This window comes from Eurytemora carolleeae, unplaced genomic scaffold, assembly GCF_000591075.1.
Source record: "Eurytemora carolleeae unplaced genomic scaffold, Eaff_2.0 scaffold362, whole genome shotgun sequence".
NCBI classification, from domain to species: domain Eukaryota; kingdom Metazoa; phylum Arthropoda; class Copepoda; order Calanoida; family Temoridae; genus Eurytemora; species Eurytemora carolleeae.
The window spans coordinates 267834-285472 of record NW_019396498.1 but is presented as its reverse complement, the minus strand read 5'-3'; the positions used below and the strand labels follow the sequence as shown (position 1 = coordinate 285472).

At 34.3% G+C, this 17639-nt stretch overlaps 2 protein-coding genes across 6 annotated transcripts in view; one reads left to right on the top strand and one right to left on the bottom strand.

Moving 5' to 3' along the window:
- Positions 1–112: 112 nt before the first annotated feature.
- The window catches only part of LOC111704409 (uncharacterized), a gene marked incomplete at its 3' end in the record, with an annotated part of 34508 nt that continues 16981 nt past the window's right edge, over positions 113–17639 (bottom strand). For all 4 annotated transcript variants that reach the window (XM_023476641.1, XM_023476638.1, XM_023476639.1 and 1 more), the window contains 6 exon segments: positions 113–2323; positions 5853–5936; positions 6699–6815; positions 11529–12075; positions 12225–12372; positions 13916–14015. In XM_023476641.1, the coding sequence (XP_023332409.1) occupies positions 113–2323; positions 5853–5936; positions 6699–6815; positions 11529–12075; positions 12225–12372; positions 13916–13982 (3174 nt within the window).
- Positions 2302–17639, top strand: part of LOC111704410 (uncharacterized) — a 51273-nt gene continuing 35935 nt past the window's right edge. For both annotated transcript variants that reach the window (XM_023476643.1, XM_023476642.1), the window contains exon 1: positions 2302–2360. In XM_023476643.1, the coding sequence (XP_023332411.1) occupies positions 2352–2360 (9 nt within the window). In that variant the 5' untranslated portion in view covers positions 2302–2351. The remainder of the gene's footprint in view (positions 2361–17639) is intronic.

Below are 17639 nucleotides of genomic sequence, written 5' to 3'. Positions count from 1 at the left end.
GGGGGGGGGTCATGCATGAATGTTTTGATGTAATCAGTCAGGGTAGTCTTTCAGAAAACGGTTAACAAGAAATACTATTTTAGGATGATGCTTTAAAACTTTCAATTTCTACCTTTTGTCTCAGTTTCTCGAACGGGGTTATGACTGGATCTGCCATGAGTACCGTAGTCTGATTAACCCGAACCTGACTAGGTTCTATCATGGGTTCGGAGTCAACTATTTTCAGGATTTCCACGCGTTGAAGTCTTTTCTTCGGCGCACTCGGCGTGCTTGCTCCTGAGTCTGGAGAACTAGGTTCAGGTTTAGTTTCCTCTGATTCAGGTGATGTAAGGGGGCACTCAGGAGGACTAGAGTTCTGACGGTCAGCCCGGCTCATCCTGGGGCTCCCAGTAGGGTCTCTGAAGGACTGGGACCGGAGATCTTGTTTCTCCTTTACACTCCCACCCAGCTGTTCAGGTTCAGATTTGGTTTTTGTAACACCATCTCGGGATTTGTAAGCATTGGACACCTCTGTGATATGTTTAATCCACCTGGTTCTCTCCGAGGTTGACCCTGCAAGTAGCTCATAGATCTGGGGTCCACACTCCGTGGTGTTTAGAAGGTAGAAGGCTCGCTTATCCGTAGCTACAGGACGAACCAGCATAGTACTAAACTTTATAATCGGAGAATGAAACGATCTTCTTGATTCTCCACCCTGAGATTGATTATTATGAAACTTTAGAAGATATTTCTCTCCTTGCTTCTGTAGCAGCATCATACAGTCCTCTAGGAGAACTACATGCAGCTGTTTAAACCGCTTTGTATCACCAAGTTTAAGAGTAAGTAGTCCATCGTAAACTAGAACATGTTTCGTCAGATCTAGGTTTTTATACTCCTTGTATATAGGGTTATCACTGCCTAGTTTATCAAGACCTGAAGTGTCAATATTTAATTGTATTTCACTTAATCTCTCTTTATTCTGTTGCTGAGCAACCAGTCTATCTATACTGTCCAATATATCTTTAGTTTTTTCCATAGCAGACAATACAATATCGTGTTCTGAACACGACTCAGGGGTATCACTGTACTTAGCTATCTGCTCCAGGAGGAGTGGATATTTCACTAGTCTCTGATGCTCCATAGGGAGCATACTCTGAAGTTGGAGCCGTCGACACGCGGGTTTCCGTTCAAGTTCAGATAGAAATAATTCTAGTTTAGTATCTCGGCTCCGAGTTCTTTTCAGTTCTTCAATAGTAAAGTTTTGGTTTTTAATAAACTCTCCGACCACTTTCACCAAAGTATCACCATTGCCGTCCAAGAACATGTCTGTGAGGATGTCCCCAATGTCCCTGACGGGAAACCCGTTTTTGACACGACTTTTCATCGCCGTGTTATATTTTTGATGCAGGGCTAAAACCTGATCAAGGTTTGCAAACAGCTTGTTCGACAATTCTTTAGACATTCGTCCTTTTTCGACTAAAGGTTGTCGAAACACACTTTCAAGCACTTTTAAGTTCCTCACATGAGACTTTTCTGTGTGAAAAAGTTCGTTTATAACATCTTGACGCTTTAACTCTTTGGCAGAGAGTTGACTAAGTTCTTCCGCCGTCAAGGAATGCCTCCAATCTGGCGGATCCGCTTCCGCCTCAAGATCCGAATCTGAATCGTTAGGATTATCTGCAAAGAAGGGATCATTGTTAGAGAGGGAGCAGGTGGTGAGCTTGCTGGGGGACTCTAGGGAGCTCCTGTCTGCCAGGGAGGAGGAGGAGGAGGAGTAGGACTGTTGTTGAACTAGACTTGGATGACTATTTTGTCTCTGCTGAAGTGGTGACTGTCTCATAGTGATGAGACGAGCACTCTCCGACCTCTGTATTCCCTTCCCTCTCCAACGGTTTCTGTCACTTGATAATTTGGCGGATTCCGAGCGTTGTACGCCCTTCCCGGAGCCGGAACTCAAATCCCCGGAATGTAAATCCTCCAAGTTCAACATGGATTTCCTCATTTTATCACTGTTTTTTAATTCCGCGAGTGGGGAACTCTGTTTCTTATCAGGATGGAAAAATAGGTTGGAAACACTGTTCCTGCGGGGACCCAAACCACCATACAGGCTCTCAACCTTCTTCCTCTTCTCATACCAGTTTGTCAACACCTCCGGGCTCAGCAAGTGAACGGTTTTCTTAAGCGTGGATGGCGTCGTTTGGCAGGGAGGGAGGGAGCTGAGTCCGTCCGGAACATCCTGTGAACTGATAGGTTCTAGTGAGTCTCCGAGTCCGGTGGGCACAGTTTTAGCGCGCCCGCTTCTCTCTTTTCTCATCTTCTGGAGCATTTCGTCGGTAGGAAGATCCTGAAACAAGATTAACTTCATAACAAATATGCACAGGGTAATAAAAACTTTATTATCTTCCTCCCCCCAATCTCCCTAAGACCCTTCACTATCCTTTCTACCTTACACAAGATCCCTCTATCCCGTAGATCGATCCCTTGCTTTTCATAACTCTGTGTTCAGACAGCGAGGAGAAAGTTTTGGCAAAAATATTCCTTTTAAAGATTTTACCCAGATGCCAGGCAATTCCTCGGATTAGGGAAATAGTATAGACTGTACACTGTAAATTATATAGTGTATAAAAAGTGTCAGTAGTGTGCTAAAAGTAACTTTTTGAAGAGACTGTAGGCATAATTTCAAGTGAAGGACATATCGGCCCCTTTCAACCTTTATCTGATCAACTGTTTTTTTTTAGCTTGAAAAGTATTAAAATCTTTTTATTTCTCAATGGTATTCCTGCAATAAAAATGCTATGGTCACTTTGGTGGTAAAAACCCACAATTGAAAATTATTAACATTGATATATAATTCATACTTGAGCAGACAAAGCTTTTAAGGGTACCGTTGTGAATAGGACGTGTCTCTACACTAATGGAAAACCACTTAAATTTAAGTTTACAAACCGTTCAATTGTTAAAACTTAAAAGCCAAGTTCATAAATGAACATACAATAAGAGGTTTAAGATAATAAACTCCATTCTAAATTTTAGATTTCAAGAAAAACTTTTTGTTATGGAGTAAGATTTTTAAAAAGGAATAAAGGGAATAAAGTGTTATCCGTTAACTCAAATTTTCTAATTCCTCTCTTCCAACCTGATGATGTAAACCTTTGCTATTTCTAACTTAGATTATTTGATCTTAAAGAATTAATAGTTTGAAATATCTGAGGTTGGGTTGCAAAGATGTTGGGATAAGAAAATTGGAGCTTGTGGCAAAGACTCAACTCCTTCAGGATTAAACTTTAAATCCTCGATCAAAGAAACTCGAGGATTAAGCTAAGTATTGAGTGAGTTTAAAGAAATCTAGTGATTAAGCTAAGTATTGAGTGCGTTTAGAAAAATAAAGGAATAAGCTAAGTATTGAGTGAGTTTAAAGAAATCTAGTATTTAACTAAGTATTGAGTGCGTTTAGAGAAATCAAGGATTAAGCTAAGTATTGAGTGCGTTTAGAAAAATAAAGGAATAAGCTAAGTATTGAGTGCGTTTAGAGAAATCTAGTATTAAGCTAAGTATTGAGTGCGCTTAGAAAAATAAAGGATTAAGTTAAGTATTGAGTGCGTTTAGAGAAATACAGGATTAAGTTAAGTATTGAGTGCATTTAGAGAAATCAAGGATTAAGCTAAGTATTGAGTGCGTTTAGAAAAATAAAGGAATAAGCTAAGTATTGAGTGAGTTTAAAGAAATCTAGTATTTAACTAAGTATTGAGTGCGTTTAGAGAAATCAAGGATTAAGCTAAGTATTGAGTGCGTTTAGAAAAATAAAGGAATAAGCTAAGTATTGAGTGCGTTTAGAGAAATCTAGGATTAAATTTATTTCAATTTTACATGATTTAGAAAACATCAAAAATGTTTAGGTAAAGCAAAGAAAAGCTATGAAAAACGTAAACTGTATTTTGAAAAGTATTGAATGGAGGAGAAGGTCAGTTGAACTTAAAAAACAGAGTTTGTACTCTATTTGAATGTATTTTCAATGTGCTAAAGTAAATATTTGTGCGGAAAATTATTTTAATTTTAATATTTTCCAGTTCTTGAGAAGCTCACGCTTTCAAGACATATTTAATTCCTAGACTTAACTTACAAAATCAAATTATATATATATATATATATATATATAAATATTCATTTTTCTCTAACACTTCTTTCATTGTCTCTACTCTCTACCTTCCTATTGTTTACTTTTTTTCTTTCTTTCTTTACCCCCTCTTTATAGCATCTTCAATTTACCTTACTCATGTATTTTTCTATCTTTGACTTTTTCTATTTCACCCTCTTTCATTTCTTTTCTCATATTTTTCCTTATTTTCACTCCTTCTTTATAAAAAAACCTTTTTAAGCCCATCAACTTCTGTTAATTTCTTTTTTTGGAAAATTTTCTCTCGTTATGTTTTTCTTTTTTCTTTCTTAACTCCATGTTTTAGCTTAGTCCTTCGTCAATTTTATTCTCCCATTTTCACTATTTCTCACTTCGTCAGTTTTCACTATTTCTCATGTAAACGTAATTTCAAAGAATGGCAAGTCAGATTCACAACGGTGCCATAATAACATTGGTCGTACCAATGATGAATGAGAAATCCGTATTTTTACACCTACAAATTAATAAGTTCGATTAATTTTTTTACAATGTAAAAAGGGACTCGCGGAATGCGGATGCATGCTGAAGAGGCGATGAAAAAATTATGAGAATTAGCCACTTTTTAAGATGGAAAAATGACGAAATCTTTCTCATTGTTTCTAAGACAGAGGTTCAAAGAGAATCTTGGGAATCGGACATGCCACTCAATAAAAGAGAGTCCCTTTAAATTCCGTCTACAGTTCCTCTAAGTCCCCTTTCTACCCTGAAGACAAATGTTTATTGTTATACAAGTGTGCTCTGCGATATCAAAACTTAAAGTAAAGTAACCTTTGTTTTTAAAAATGCAAATGATAAAGATAAAGATTAGACTATGTTTACAGTGTACATAAGGCGCTTCGATAAAACTTCTTAAAGGGCGAATCTGCAAAAAATCTGCCACACTCGGGATACTTTTTTTCCATTGAGAAGAGCCATCATTAAAAATAATTATGACAAAGGATTTTTTACTAAATATTTGATTGAATGACTTTTTTACCTACACTCCCTTTAAAGAAAATGTTAATGAATTTTCTTTTGCACTAAAGATACGGAAATTATGCAGAAATGTTTAAAAATCCGGGAAATTAAGTCCACGAAAAAAATCCCCAAAAATTAAGTGCTAAACCTTCGAGACAAAACGTAACGTGTATACGCTTGGCAAAAAAATCGACAAAAATAAGCGTTTGTAAGAAATAAAAACTTTCCAGTTTCAATGATGAAAAGGGTCAAAAATGAAATTATTTTTTTTTAATTGAGGAGAACAAGTTTAGACGTGTACAAGGCCCACCCTGTACTGAATAAATAAACAGGATGAAAATACAAGGCAAAAGAAAATAATCAAAATTATCAACATTTCCATAAAATTGAGTCATTTTTCGTAAACACATGCAAAATTTATTAAGTAATAAATTAATAAAAACAAGCTTTTCTCTTTCTCACACTTTCTTCCTTCCATTTCCTTTTCATTTCACCCTATACCTTCACTTTACTCATTTCCATCTTTCTTTTCTTTCCTTTCTTTTCTGCCTTTTACATCTCTTTCCTCTTTCGTATATCACTTCTCCTTCCCTTTCCTCTTTCTTACATCCTTCTTCCTTCCCTTTCCCATCTTCCTCTCCTTCCCTTTCTTATCTCCATTTTCCTTCCCTTTCCTGTTTATTATATCCACTTGAAATGTTTCTTCCAAATATCCACAAAATTCTTTTTCCATTTTTTTTACCTTTGTTTGATCCTTCCAAACCCTCGTTAGATCGAACCAAGGCCGATCAGAGTGCTTTCTTTCTCCCTTCTCACAACTCTCCTCCTATATAAATAGATGGTACAGGTACTAGGTAGAAGTCAGAGACGGAGAGAAATAATTGAGAACCGGGTTGAATTGCAAATAAGATTCTTTAAGCATAATGATTTAAAACCTTGGCCAAGAAGCGACCGAGCAAGAAACTTGCCGACATAATTCTAATTCTAGCTGGAATACAACAATCTTTGCACCATGGTTCAAAGATTTTAAGGGGCTTGTGCGTATCACAAACTCTAATTTTCAAAATTCAATACATTTTCAACCTGGTGGAATAAACCTTTTATACATTTTAAAACAATGCTTTTTAATCTGACAGATTTCATAGTTTGAAATATCAATAGGTGGCAAAGATGCAATGATTAAAAAATTATAATTTGTAGTTTGGGTTTAGCTCCTTAAATGCACTGAGCTGGGAACTTGTGTTGGATGCTCATCATCCCAACCGCTTGAACTCCATATCCGCTGTGGGCACTTTTAATTTGAAGATGAATGCTTAATCTTTTCATTTCGGTTCTTCCTTACCTGGCCAAAACTCCCCTTATACCCCCCTGACTGGGTACAATTACATTACCATGCAGGATTAAATTAATTTGTAGATTAAGATCAAGCATTGATCTCGATATACACAATACAAGAGTTAACATTTATGAACATTTAGAAATATTACTAAAAACTAAATTCTGAGCAAAAGTTAAAATCAGACAAAAACACGAAGACGACACTCAATTTACAGTATTTTTTATCAGTGAACAATTCCAAAATTTTTACCTTTAATTCTGAGAGTGTTGATTTACTAGAAGCTCTTGAGAGGCTTCCTAACCCTATAGAAGAAAGATCTAAGCTGCTTCGCGCCGCTCTTATCCGAGAGAAACTGTTTTTCCGTTCCTAGAGAACAAGAGAGTTTTTTACACTTTATATTGCAATAATATATACTAAGGAAAATTCCACAGAGTTAAACGATTATTTGTAAGTCTAGTTCTGAATCTTAACCAGACCTTCCGCTATCATGTATCAATCTTTAAACTACTTCATGAAAAGTAATTTTAAGTTTAAAGAGAAAAACAAATAAAACTTCAAAGCATTTTCAATTCTACTCCAGAAAATCTATTTTTAAACACTTAACTAAAATCATTTTTAAAAAATTCGTGTACTTGCAACAAATTTCCTAATTTCCTAATCACTATATCATAGCAAAGGAATTGAGTTTTTGCCACAAACTCTGATTTTATAACCCCTATATCTTTGCGACCCGATGTCGTAGATCTTAGATATTTCAAACTATGAATTCTGTTTGATCAAATAGTCGTAGTTTGAAATATCAAAGGTTTACAACATCGGGTTGCAAAGATATAGGGATTAGAAAATTTGAATTTGTGGCTAAAACTCAATTCCTTTATGTCGTAGAACTTTAACTTTTCCAACTTTAAATCAGCTGCTAGATCACATAGTCTGGAAATATCAACATCAAAGCATTAGGTTGCAAAGATATAGGGATTTAAAAATTTAAATGTATTCAGAAATCAGTTATTTTGCCCTTAAAATCTTGTTATACAGAAAGAAAGAAGGACTAAAATAAAATAGCTTTAACTATTTTCTATATTCATAATATAATAATCTTGAATTTTCATGCTACAACAAATTCCCGAAGAAATGCAGACAATGTTAAATATTTTTAAAAGTATTAAAAATGCCATAAAATTTGGTAAAAAATTGTTTTCATAGTTTACATTAATTTATTTGTACAACACCATATTTCTACATAGTAATTTGTAGCTGTATATTTATAACGTAACAAATTAAATCCTTGTTTTAAAGATTTTTAACACTCATCACCCAGAAGTCAGAAGATTAAACGACGCAAAAAAAACACATGTTTCGTGGCTATTTCATTTATCTATGAATTATTACCCAAACTTAAATGAAAATAAAGACACAGGAAAACATATTTTAAAAAAACTCTTAATCAGAGGGTTAGGACACATGTTAACTTTAAATAGGACAATAGAGGTTTAGGACACATAACGTGTACTCTTGTGGGACAAAAATAGGGTTAGAACACATGGGGTGTACACCAATAGGACAGAGGATTAGGAAACGTATACTCTAGTGTAGGACAATATAGGGTTAGAATACATAGTGTATTCCGACAGAATATTAAAGGGATGTTTACTCCCATGGGACAATAGTGGGACAAGACATAAGTTGTGTATTCCTTAAAAGAAAGCTAGGACACATGGTATTTACTACAGTAGGACACAAGTTATGCACTTGAATAGAACAATAAGACACATTACTCCGATAAGACAATAGAGGGTTAAGAGTCATCCTCCAATAGTTAAATAGATGATTAGGACACATGACGTGTAGTCCAATAGGACACATTAGTTAGGACACATGGTGTGTTCTCCAATAGGACACATTAGTTAGGACACATGGTGTGTTCTCCAATGACAATATAGGGTTAGAACACAAGGCGTGTACTCCATAGGACATTAAATTGCTAAGAAACATAGCGTATACTCCCATAGGACAAAAGAGGGTTATGACACATGTCGTTTAGTCCTTTATGACAATAGACACATGTCGTGTACGGTGTACTGTAGTGTAGGACAAAAGAGGGTCATGACACATTTCGTGTACTCATGAGAGGACAATCGACGGTTTAGACAAATGAGGGTGGTTAATTTTATGATACAATTGCTATAAAGAATTAAGAGACAAATGAATGCATACTTCTAAAGACCATTACATGTCAATTTTGATATTGGACAAAAATACAAGATTTTACGACACACCACATGCTGTATTTTTAAACACATGGATCAATTTTTAAGTGTCGTAACACCTTGGCCTGAAATTATACTTTTTTGTAGCCCTAGACATGTAACTTTTAGCAGTTAAACGAGCTTATTTCTAACTTCAGTTTCAAAATATCGAGTAATTGGCAAAATCCTGATAAGTTTTTGCATGGGAGCTAGCACATTTTAGATAACCGATTAAATAAGATGCTGGATAATAAATTCATATCAGGCCCATAGCCAAAGAGAATAGAATATACATTAGAGNACCAATGATCATTTCACACAGACTCTATGCCTTTTACTTTACAAACGATGATTTTCCGTTATAACTATAAATCAAATGACGTTTTTTATTCACCTAATTCATTATAAAGTTTATTTAACAGCTTTAAAAAATTCGAAATTGAAATGGCTAGTCTAGGGAACATACTCTATTAATGTATTCTACTGCATATAATTTGTGAACATTTACATGATTTGTACACTTTGAACTCCCTTTCAGGCTGAAAGGGACTGAAAAAATTCATACCGAGAGATTCTCAAAATTCCCCTCTAATATATATTCTATTATCTTTGCCCATAGCTAAAGGGTGGGCACAGGGGTACGTGTTCCCCTTTTCTCAAGAAGTGGTGGGGGGGACTGTTGTATAGTTAATGCTTTCTCTCAATATGTCCTGAAGGTGACAGATTCACACAGTTGTCAACTGTCAAGTTTACAAATGTAAAGTGTTGAAGGGTGTGTGAGTGTCTGTACATATAGAACAGTTCTACACTGTCAAGCCATGTTTATTGTTTATATCACAGGGTGTAATGTAAACAAATAAATCTGAGCTAAGTATTCTCAACCACCATTGACAATATAACAATAAATATTTGACTTGAACGGAAAACTAAAATATTAAAATCTGTCTGCTCAGTGCACAGGGGTTCATGCATACTTGATACTGCACAGTGGGTTGCTCACGTTTACCCTGTCTTCCTTTTAACCCTTACCCTACACATACAATACATTAGATGTACTAAAATAATTCCATACATCAGGCTCATTTCTCTCTATGGTAACCGTATATAGGGACAGGAGATTTTCAGTAGCAATGTTTTTGCTTCTGCCTCAAGAGCAAAGTTCTTTACTTGATGATGGAAGAGCCCTTTGACTCAAAAGCAACTTTCTTGCTCTTGGAGGAAACCTGAGCGCCAAGAGTATACTGTTCTTGCTCTACGATGAAACCTTAGCTCCAAGAGAAGATCTATTGCTCCAAAACAAAACGTTCTTGCTCTGATACCAATATTTATTATGCTAAAAAGTCCTGTCAAAACACATATTTTAAGTTTAAACGACGATTTGTAGTGAAGCAAAGTTTTAAGATGCTAATAGCAGAAAAATGCGCATCATTTTCCGTACGAACATCTTTAAGAGTAATTTAAGACTTTACTGAACGTGAAAAAATGCAGACATATTAAAATATTGTATAATGTTTAAATAAATACTAGAGAAGGGGGATGGGTATCTCATCTCTTGGTAAACAACTTATTGAGCCAGATAGTAAAGAAAAGTAAAATTGAAGATGAAAAAAAAACATTCATTTTCATTTAAAAAATGATTGTTCTCCTCTAACATACGGTATGAAAAAAGGTAAATAAAAAATCACCTGAAGGGTGACAATATTCAAATCATAGGGAAATGCTAGAAATGTGAGACTCTATTGAAAGGAGATCTGTACGGCGCAAAACTCTCTTAAACTCCGACGGACAATGATGAAACCAGGANAATGTAGAAAATGAGTTCCTAAATACAGAAAATGAGTTCCTCAATGGCGAATATGAGTTCCTAAATGTAGAAGATGAGTTACTAAATGAAGAAGATGGGTTCCTAAATGTAGAAAATGAGTTCCTGAATGTAGAAAATGAGTTCCTAAATACAGAAAATGAGTTCCTCAATGGCGAATATGAGTCCCTAAATGTTGAAAATGAGTTCCTAAATGTATCTACAAGATAAGTTCCTAAATGTACAAAATGGTCAAGTTCTAAAATGTTAAAAATTACGCAGGAAAATAATTCAATCAAGGTGAAATTTTAGATTAAGATTATACGCATAATTCTCATATCCCAATAATGTTCAGACTCCTCCCCCCCCCACCACATGGTCACCCCCCCTTCACTATATATTACTCGTCCTTCACTGTTTGCTTACTTTCCTTCCGATATCCACAAAACTGGGTAAACCCATTCGTGAAACCCGGGTTCCAAAACTGGTTTTCAGAATGATACCCTGTCTTAAGTTTTTGGCTCAGATGCCCCCTCTATTACTAATATCTCGATGGATGAAACACTTATTTCAACTTTCATTTACTTGTTTTAGCCCTATTCAATTGCATTTAAGAACTATAAAACACTTGTTTTTAACTTTAGTTTTTAATAAATAATCGGAAAATTTTTTATTGTTTTTTCTTGGCGCGAGAGTTTGCAACCTGGATCATTTTGATTGATGCACACATTGACGAAATGAGGTACTTTAGTGTGACATACAGGGTGTCCCACATCATATTAGACCGAGAACGGGTCAAAATTACGATTTTTCGGGACTAATGAGAAAATTTCATTTGAATGAATCATTTTGAAAAATAACATAAGGCTTATAAAAGAATTTTCTTGCGGAAAATGAAGTTTTTCGACTATTAAGGGTTTATTTTGGTGTTAAGGGTTGGAGATAATCTAATATGATATGGGACGCTCTGTACATACATGCATTGCAAGAATATCCCTGTTTAATGTTTATCCGTGAAATATATTTAATTACCTTGTTATCCTGTCCTGAGCTCGGCTCATCTTCCTTTCTGTTAAACAAAGATAAACTTGTTATAGATCTTTTATTTAGGAAATTTGATCTTTTACAGTTCACCTCCTCAGGCTCCGGGGTCTCTTTACACACACCAAACGGAGTTTTTATCTCTCCTCCGGACCCCTTATCAACCTTTCGATTGTCTCCGTTCCGGAGAAACAGGCGGGTTAAACTTCTCCGGTTCCCTGTGTTCCGTGTAAAGGTTGAGGATGGGGGTAGATCCGGAACTTTGAAGGAACCGGAGAATTTCCGGTGTTTTGAGAGGTTTGGTTCCGATCGTTTCTGTAGAGGGGGAGGAACAGGATTCTCCGGAATACGAGTGTGCGACGCGGATTTTTTTATTCCTAATCCGGTGTCTACTTTGGGTTTAACATTTTTCAGGTCGGGTTTGTTCTTTTTACTGTCCTCCAAGAATCTGGAGGAATCCTTGATATCCTCCGGCCTCCGGGAGGAATTGGATCCTCCGTTTTCACTGGCCGATGAATAGTATCCACTGCTTGTCCGTCTGAATAAATTTATTTTCAATGGATTTTTGTCTAACTTGAAATTTTACAGGGAGTGTTTATCTATATTTCTTAAAATTGGACATTGAAGTTATATTTATAAAAAAGGGGGGATACCATTTTCAAGGACCTTTCAAATAAAAATATATCCCTGAGGTCGCAGCTTGAGTCTGAGTCTGACTTTGAGTAAAGATTGGTCGGAGTAAGATCTGGTTTGTACTTTTTGATCTCTTGCTCGCGCATTCCTGGCCTCTCCCTCCTCACCTCATCCTCATCCTTCCTTCGCCGCGGGACAGGGGCTGCAGAACATATCATTCAAATTCAATTTATAGATTGCAAAATTAGCCGAACTAGGTTTTGCTGGTTGAGTTAATTCTAATTTTTCTGACCGCATGTTACAGAGATAGGATTTTATAAATTAAAAGAATTGCTGAACTTGTTACAAACTTCTTAAATATAGATTATAGAAAACGCCTTAGGTATACTTTTTTTACATTTTACAACTTTCAGTAGATAAATACATATCAACACTTGCAAGCAGTGATTGGGGTCCATTTAATTTTGATGCGGATCCGGATCCCAGATCCACCCTGAAAAAATATCCAGGTTCAGGTCATGAACATTTCTTTCAGATTTACTAATTTTTTAACATTAAAAGAATTTTCAAATTATTTTTCTTATTTTTTGCTTATTTTTTTTTGGTAAAACTCGATAAACCCTTTAGAGATGAAGAAAATTTAAACAAACGTTGTGGATCCAACAGATCCTTAGCACTGCTTGCAAGTATTCTGAAATCAGTAAAATCCTCGAATTTGTGAACACCCTGTAAAACAAGGTTGGGTGAGTACATGGTATTCAGACAATGAAATATGAATTAGAGGCGATGATGGAAAATGTGAAACATGAAATGAAGAAGGGTCAAACCATTGAATCAAACATAATAATTTGGCTGGAAAAAAAGATATAATACAAATATTTCCTAAATGTAGATTATGAGTTTCTAAATGTACAAAATGGGTCCATAAATGTAAAATAAAAAAACTCAATTTACAATTGATCAGTTACGCAACATCCCAATATCCTACGCCCCCCCCATTGCTAAAAAAAACTTAGTTCACTATAGACCCCTGTTTCCTCCTTTAAATCAAGATTTATCTTTTGACGTATTTGGAAAACAATGTCCCCTAAGAATAATAGATCAGATCAGGCCTCAAGCTATTTCAAGGGTATCTTGACAAAAATTCAAATAAACGAAAACATTGAAAACAAAAATAAATCGAATTTAATTTTTTTGTTTAAAAAGTTATTAGTTTCATATTTGAAAAAGAATTTTTAATATCAGATAATTAGATGAAAAAAGTGAATAAATATCTGAATTTTAAATAAATTTCAAACAAAATTGGAAAAATAAACAAAACAGATTTTTTTTTGTAAACATAGAGATAAGCTGTACAATGCTTTTGGGGTAAAAGAAATGAGGATAGTTTTTGATATTTTATATAAATTTTTATTTACCAAACTTTAACTTTATTTTCAGGGGAAATGTATCAAAAAGGTAAAGTAGATCGAGCGTATAAGATCTAGTCAATTTTTTCTAATTCCCCATAGCTAAGAAAATTCCTGAAGATTAGAAATGATTGACCAGATATGAGAAAAACAATCAGAAATATTGAAAATAAAACAAAATTTAATTATTCATTTTTTTGGGAACAAAAAGGATGAATAAAAGAATAAATGAATGAATGAATGAATGAATGAATGAATGAATGAATGAATGAATGAAAGGATGAAAGGATGAAAGGAAGAAAGGGTGGATGAATGAATAAATGAATGAATATATTCCTGGAGTGTCTGAATTGAAGAAAGTACGAGGTCTGTATTCTGTATTAACTCCATTCCCTCTTTCCATCTCAGGCAGGAGACACTTATAGACAATACACACCTGGAATACAAAATAATTATAATAATAATAATAATAATAATAATAATAATAATAATAAATAATATTAACTGAAAACTGTTGAAAACTCTATTGACTCAAAACAGAAATACACAAGTCACTTTTATAGGGAAACCACAATTAATAATAATCCATTTTCAAAGAGAAAAACATGGATATCTCATTTATCGGAGAAGGGTACTGCAAAGTGAATCGGATATGCCACTCATTCTACATATGTAAGGTCACTTGAAGTTACGTGTACAGTCCCTTAAAGTGATTTTGATGAACACTGTTGAGTATGCACCTTCCAGTGGGTTGACCGGTATTTAACTAGTCGGTTGAACAAGTGCAGCACTCTGACCGATATGTTTGTAATAGAGAGGGAACCTTTTCATGTATATATTTCCAGGGCCTGCTCGTACAAGGGAGTACATAAAAACATCTATGTACAATTATGAACAAAATTTACAATTGAGAGCTTTTACTAAGCATTTAGAAATAGTTTTGTATTAATTTGATTTTGAAGCCCCCCTTTATAATCAAATAGTTAAGGAACCTTAACCCCAAACATTGGAGGAATATAAACACAGGACCTGGGATCTATAATGACAACCTTGCCAATGTGTACTCTGGGGGGACTAGTGACATACATTTTATAATTTATTATGTTGGAGAAAAACATCCTGGTTCAAATATTTAATAAATATAAACACTATCATAACAAACTGATTAGGCCAAAAATTGTATGGTTCTATTTTCAAATCTTTAAAATACCAGAAAATCAACTTTTCTAACCTTTTTTTCTATTAAATTCATATGTAATATAATATTTGCAAGATGTACAAAAATTTATTAGAATTTTACAGAATTAAGAATTATGAATTTCTGGTTGAATTCCTAGCTATTCCTAATATTTGGTTGTAGAATTGATTAAACAGGACTTGGATCAGGTTTCAACAGTTTAATCATTTTATTCAAATTCTCTCTAAATACCAGTTAACTATAGCTTCAGTAATTAGATACATTCTTTTTATACTTTTTCATTTTTTGATTAATAGGACTAAACACGTATTTTAAACGTATTTATAGATTGGTATGTCTAATTGACAACAGCAATTTCAATTTTGGTTTCCCTTTGTAAAATAACTTGCACTGATTCAGAAACAGTGGAGGAAATTATCAGAATTAAACACTTTTCAAGAAAAACCCCCGACTTTTTCTCAGTAAAACGAATAAAACTTTAACTTAAGTAATAATACTCAAAGTCAATTCAAAATTTTCTTGATAAACAGATTTGTTTTGAGCTTCATCATAAAACATAAAATTCATAATACAGTTTATTCTATTCATGTTTCATGAAAAAATGCTCAATACTATTTAACTGTGAAAAAAAGTAATTCAAAACTGTTGAAAAGAGAAGGATGTAAATTTAGTCTGAATTAAATTTATTAACGCTTTTAAAAATTAAGCTTCTATTCCCGACTTCTAAAATAGATATCATTCCATTTAAGTCATTCCATTAATTAAATGATATTTTACAATTCCACTTAGGAACAGAACACGCTTAAAAAACTTCAGGTTTGCCCCGCACTGCATTTGAATCTTAACGAAAAATCCTAATGTAAGGGAAAAAGTTTAAAATATCTCGGACACATGTTGTTTAAAAGTGATCTGTTTCTAGGCCCGCAATCTTAAATGCATGACGTGTCTTTTGCAAATTGTGTGACGCGTGTTCGCAAATAGAGGATTCATTATTTGGGACCTAAATTCCTTACCTTAGGGATACTGCATACTTAGGGGGCGTAATATACTTTAAAATAGTGTTTGAACGTTTCAAAACAGGGGGGAAGGGGCCTCTAATTAATTGATAAAATTCTAAAATCTACATTCAAAATGTATGGAATAATTAGGCAGTGCCTAGAAATCTTAGTTCCGTTTATTGAAATAATGGTTCCAAATACGGATCCAGGTTTTGAAAAAAAAATCTCATAACTTGATGCTTAGAATTTATTTGTCTTAAAGCACTTTGTAATTTACTTTTTGGAAGCTTTATGATCAAGAATCAATGGACCGTCACGAATGATTCTCTAAGCAAAGACTCGACATAAGGAGCTTAAGGACAAAAGTGAAAATAAAGACCAAGAAACCAGACAAGAACAAAGACAGATTTCAAAGACAGAAAAAAGAGAGTAAAAAGACTCAAAACAGGACATAGCTACACAAACAGACCATCGGTCAAGGAAACAGAAACCAGAAAAAAGGAAGAAAAAACCCTTAACAAATTTTCATACAAATCCCCCCCCCCTCAACCAATGTATTAAATACATAAAGACGAGTAATACAAGGAGAGAAGCAAACAACCCTGTTTATAAACTTGGATGACTGGCATACTGGGCATTAAATTTGAAATGCGTAGTTAGCTTAAAAGGAGTGCTCACGATTTTTAAAATTGCGTAATTGGCTTTAAGGAATTGTTCATGATTTTCATGGTTCTATTTCGAAGTTTTAATTCGTTGTTTGTGCAGGTTAGGTAAAAGTATGTCCATTGTAGTTCTTTTGTCCAAAATACTCCTAAATACAACATAAAACAATAATGAAAAAATATAATTAAATTTTAGATAAATTCTCCTCAAAAAAAATGTATGACCACTCCCTTTAACGCCATTTCTGTACGCAAACTTGCGTAAGCCCCATCAAGCAAACTTAATGCGTAAAAGTTTGTAGAAGTATTATCGCTTACGCAGCATTAATCCTTCTACTAGATTTTATTGACGGCCAATATTATTGAATAGATATTTATGGATAAGTAGACCTTGAAGTAGATATGTTTTTAAACCCTTTGATTGTCTTATTCTCCCATTGTAAGTCTATCTTAGTCAGAGTCTTACAACTATTTTTTGATCGACGCTTGGACTTTTTTTCAGGTAGATTTCTAGGGCGAGTAATCAGTTCCTTACTGGCAAGAAAGTAATAGGACCTGTAATGATCAAAGCTTGGTCTTTTAATATATTTTTTTAAATATGGAAAATGTTAGCGTTCCATCAATTGGAATTTTAAGCTATCTATGCAATCTATTTCAAGACGTGTTTCAAAAGTTTCAATAAAAATGTTCTTCTTATAATTATTTCTAATGTAAAATCTTATTTAAAAAAAACCAAACAGTTAGAAAAATGGGTTTAAAGTATTTGGTTTGAAATAGGATTAGGTTTAATAGGATTAGGTTTAATAGGAAACTTTAAAATGTTTCGGAAACCATTAAACAACAAAAAATCCTGTGAACTCGTAGAAATTAAAACTTTTGATAGGGGGAAGGGGGAAGGGGGGGCGGATAAGTTCTTTCCCCCATCCTCCCCTAGCTATATCTGAAGGGATTAGTTCTTGTAAAATAGTCTTTTCAACCTTAGAAATGTAGTAGACACCAGCATAACCTTTTCTTGGTCGAAATACCTAGTATTGTATGTGTGCATATATTTGACTAGGGTTAGCCAGATACCAATACCAATAAAAAACCAATAAAAGTTAAAGAATTTGCATAACAAAGCCATCCAACCATCCGTCCGTCACTCTCCTTACTTCTCTCAATATCCCCTCCCCCCACATACATATATTACCTTCCCTTTGATT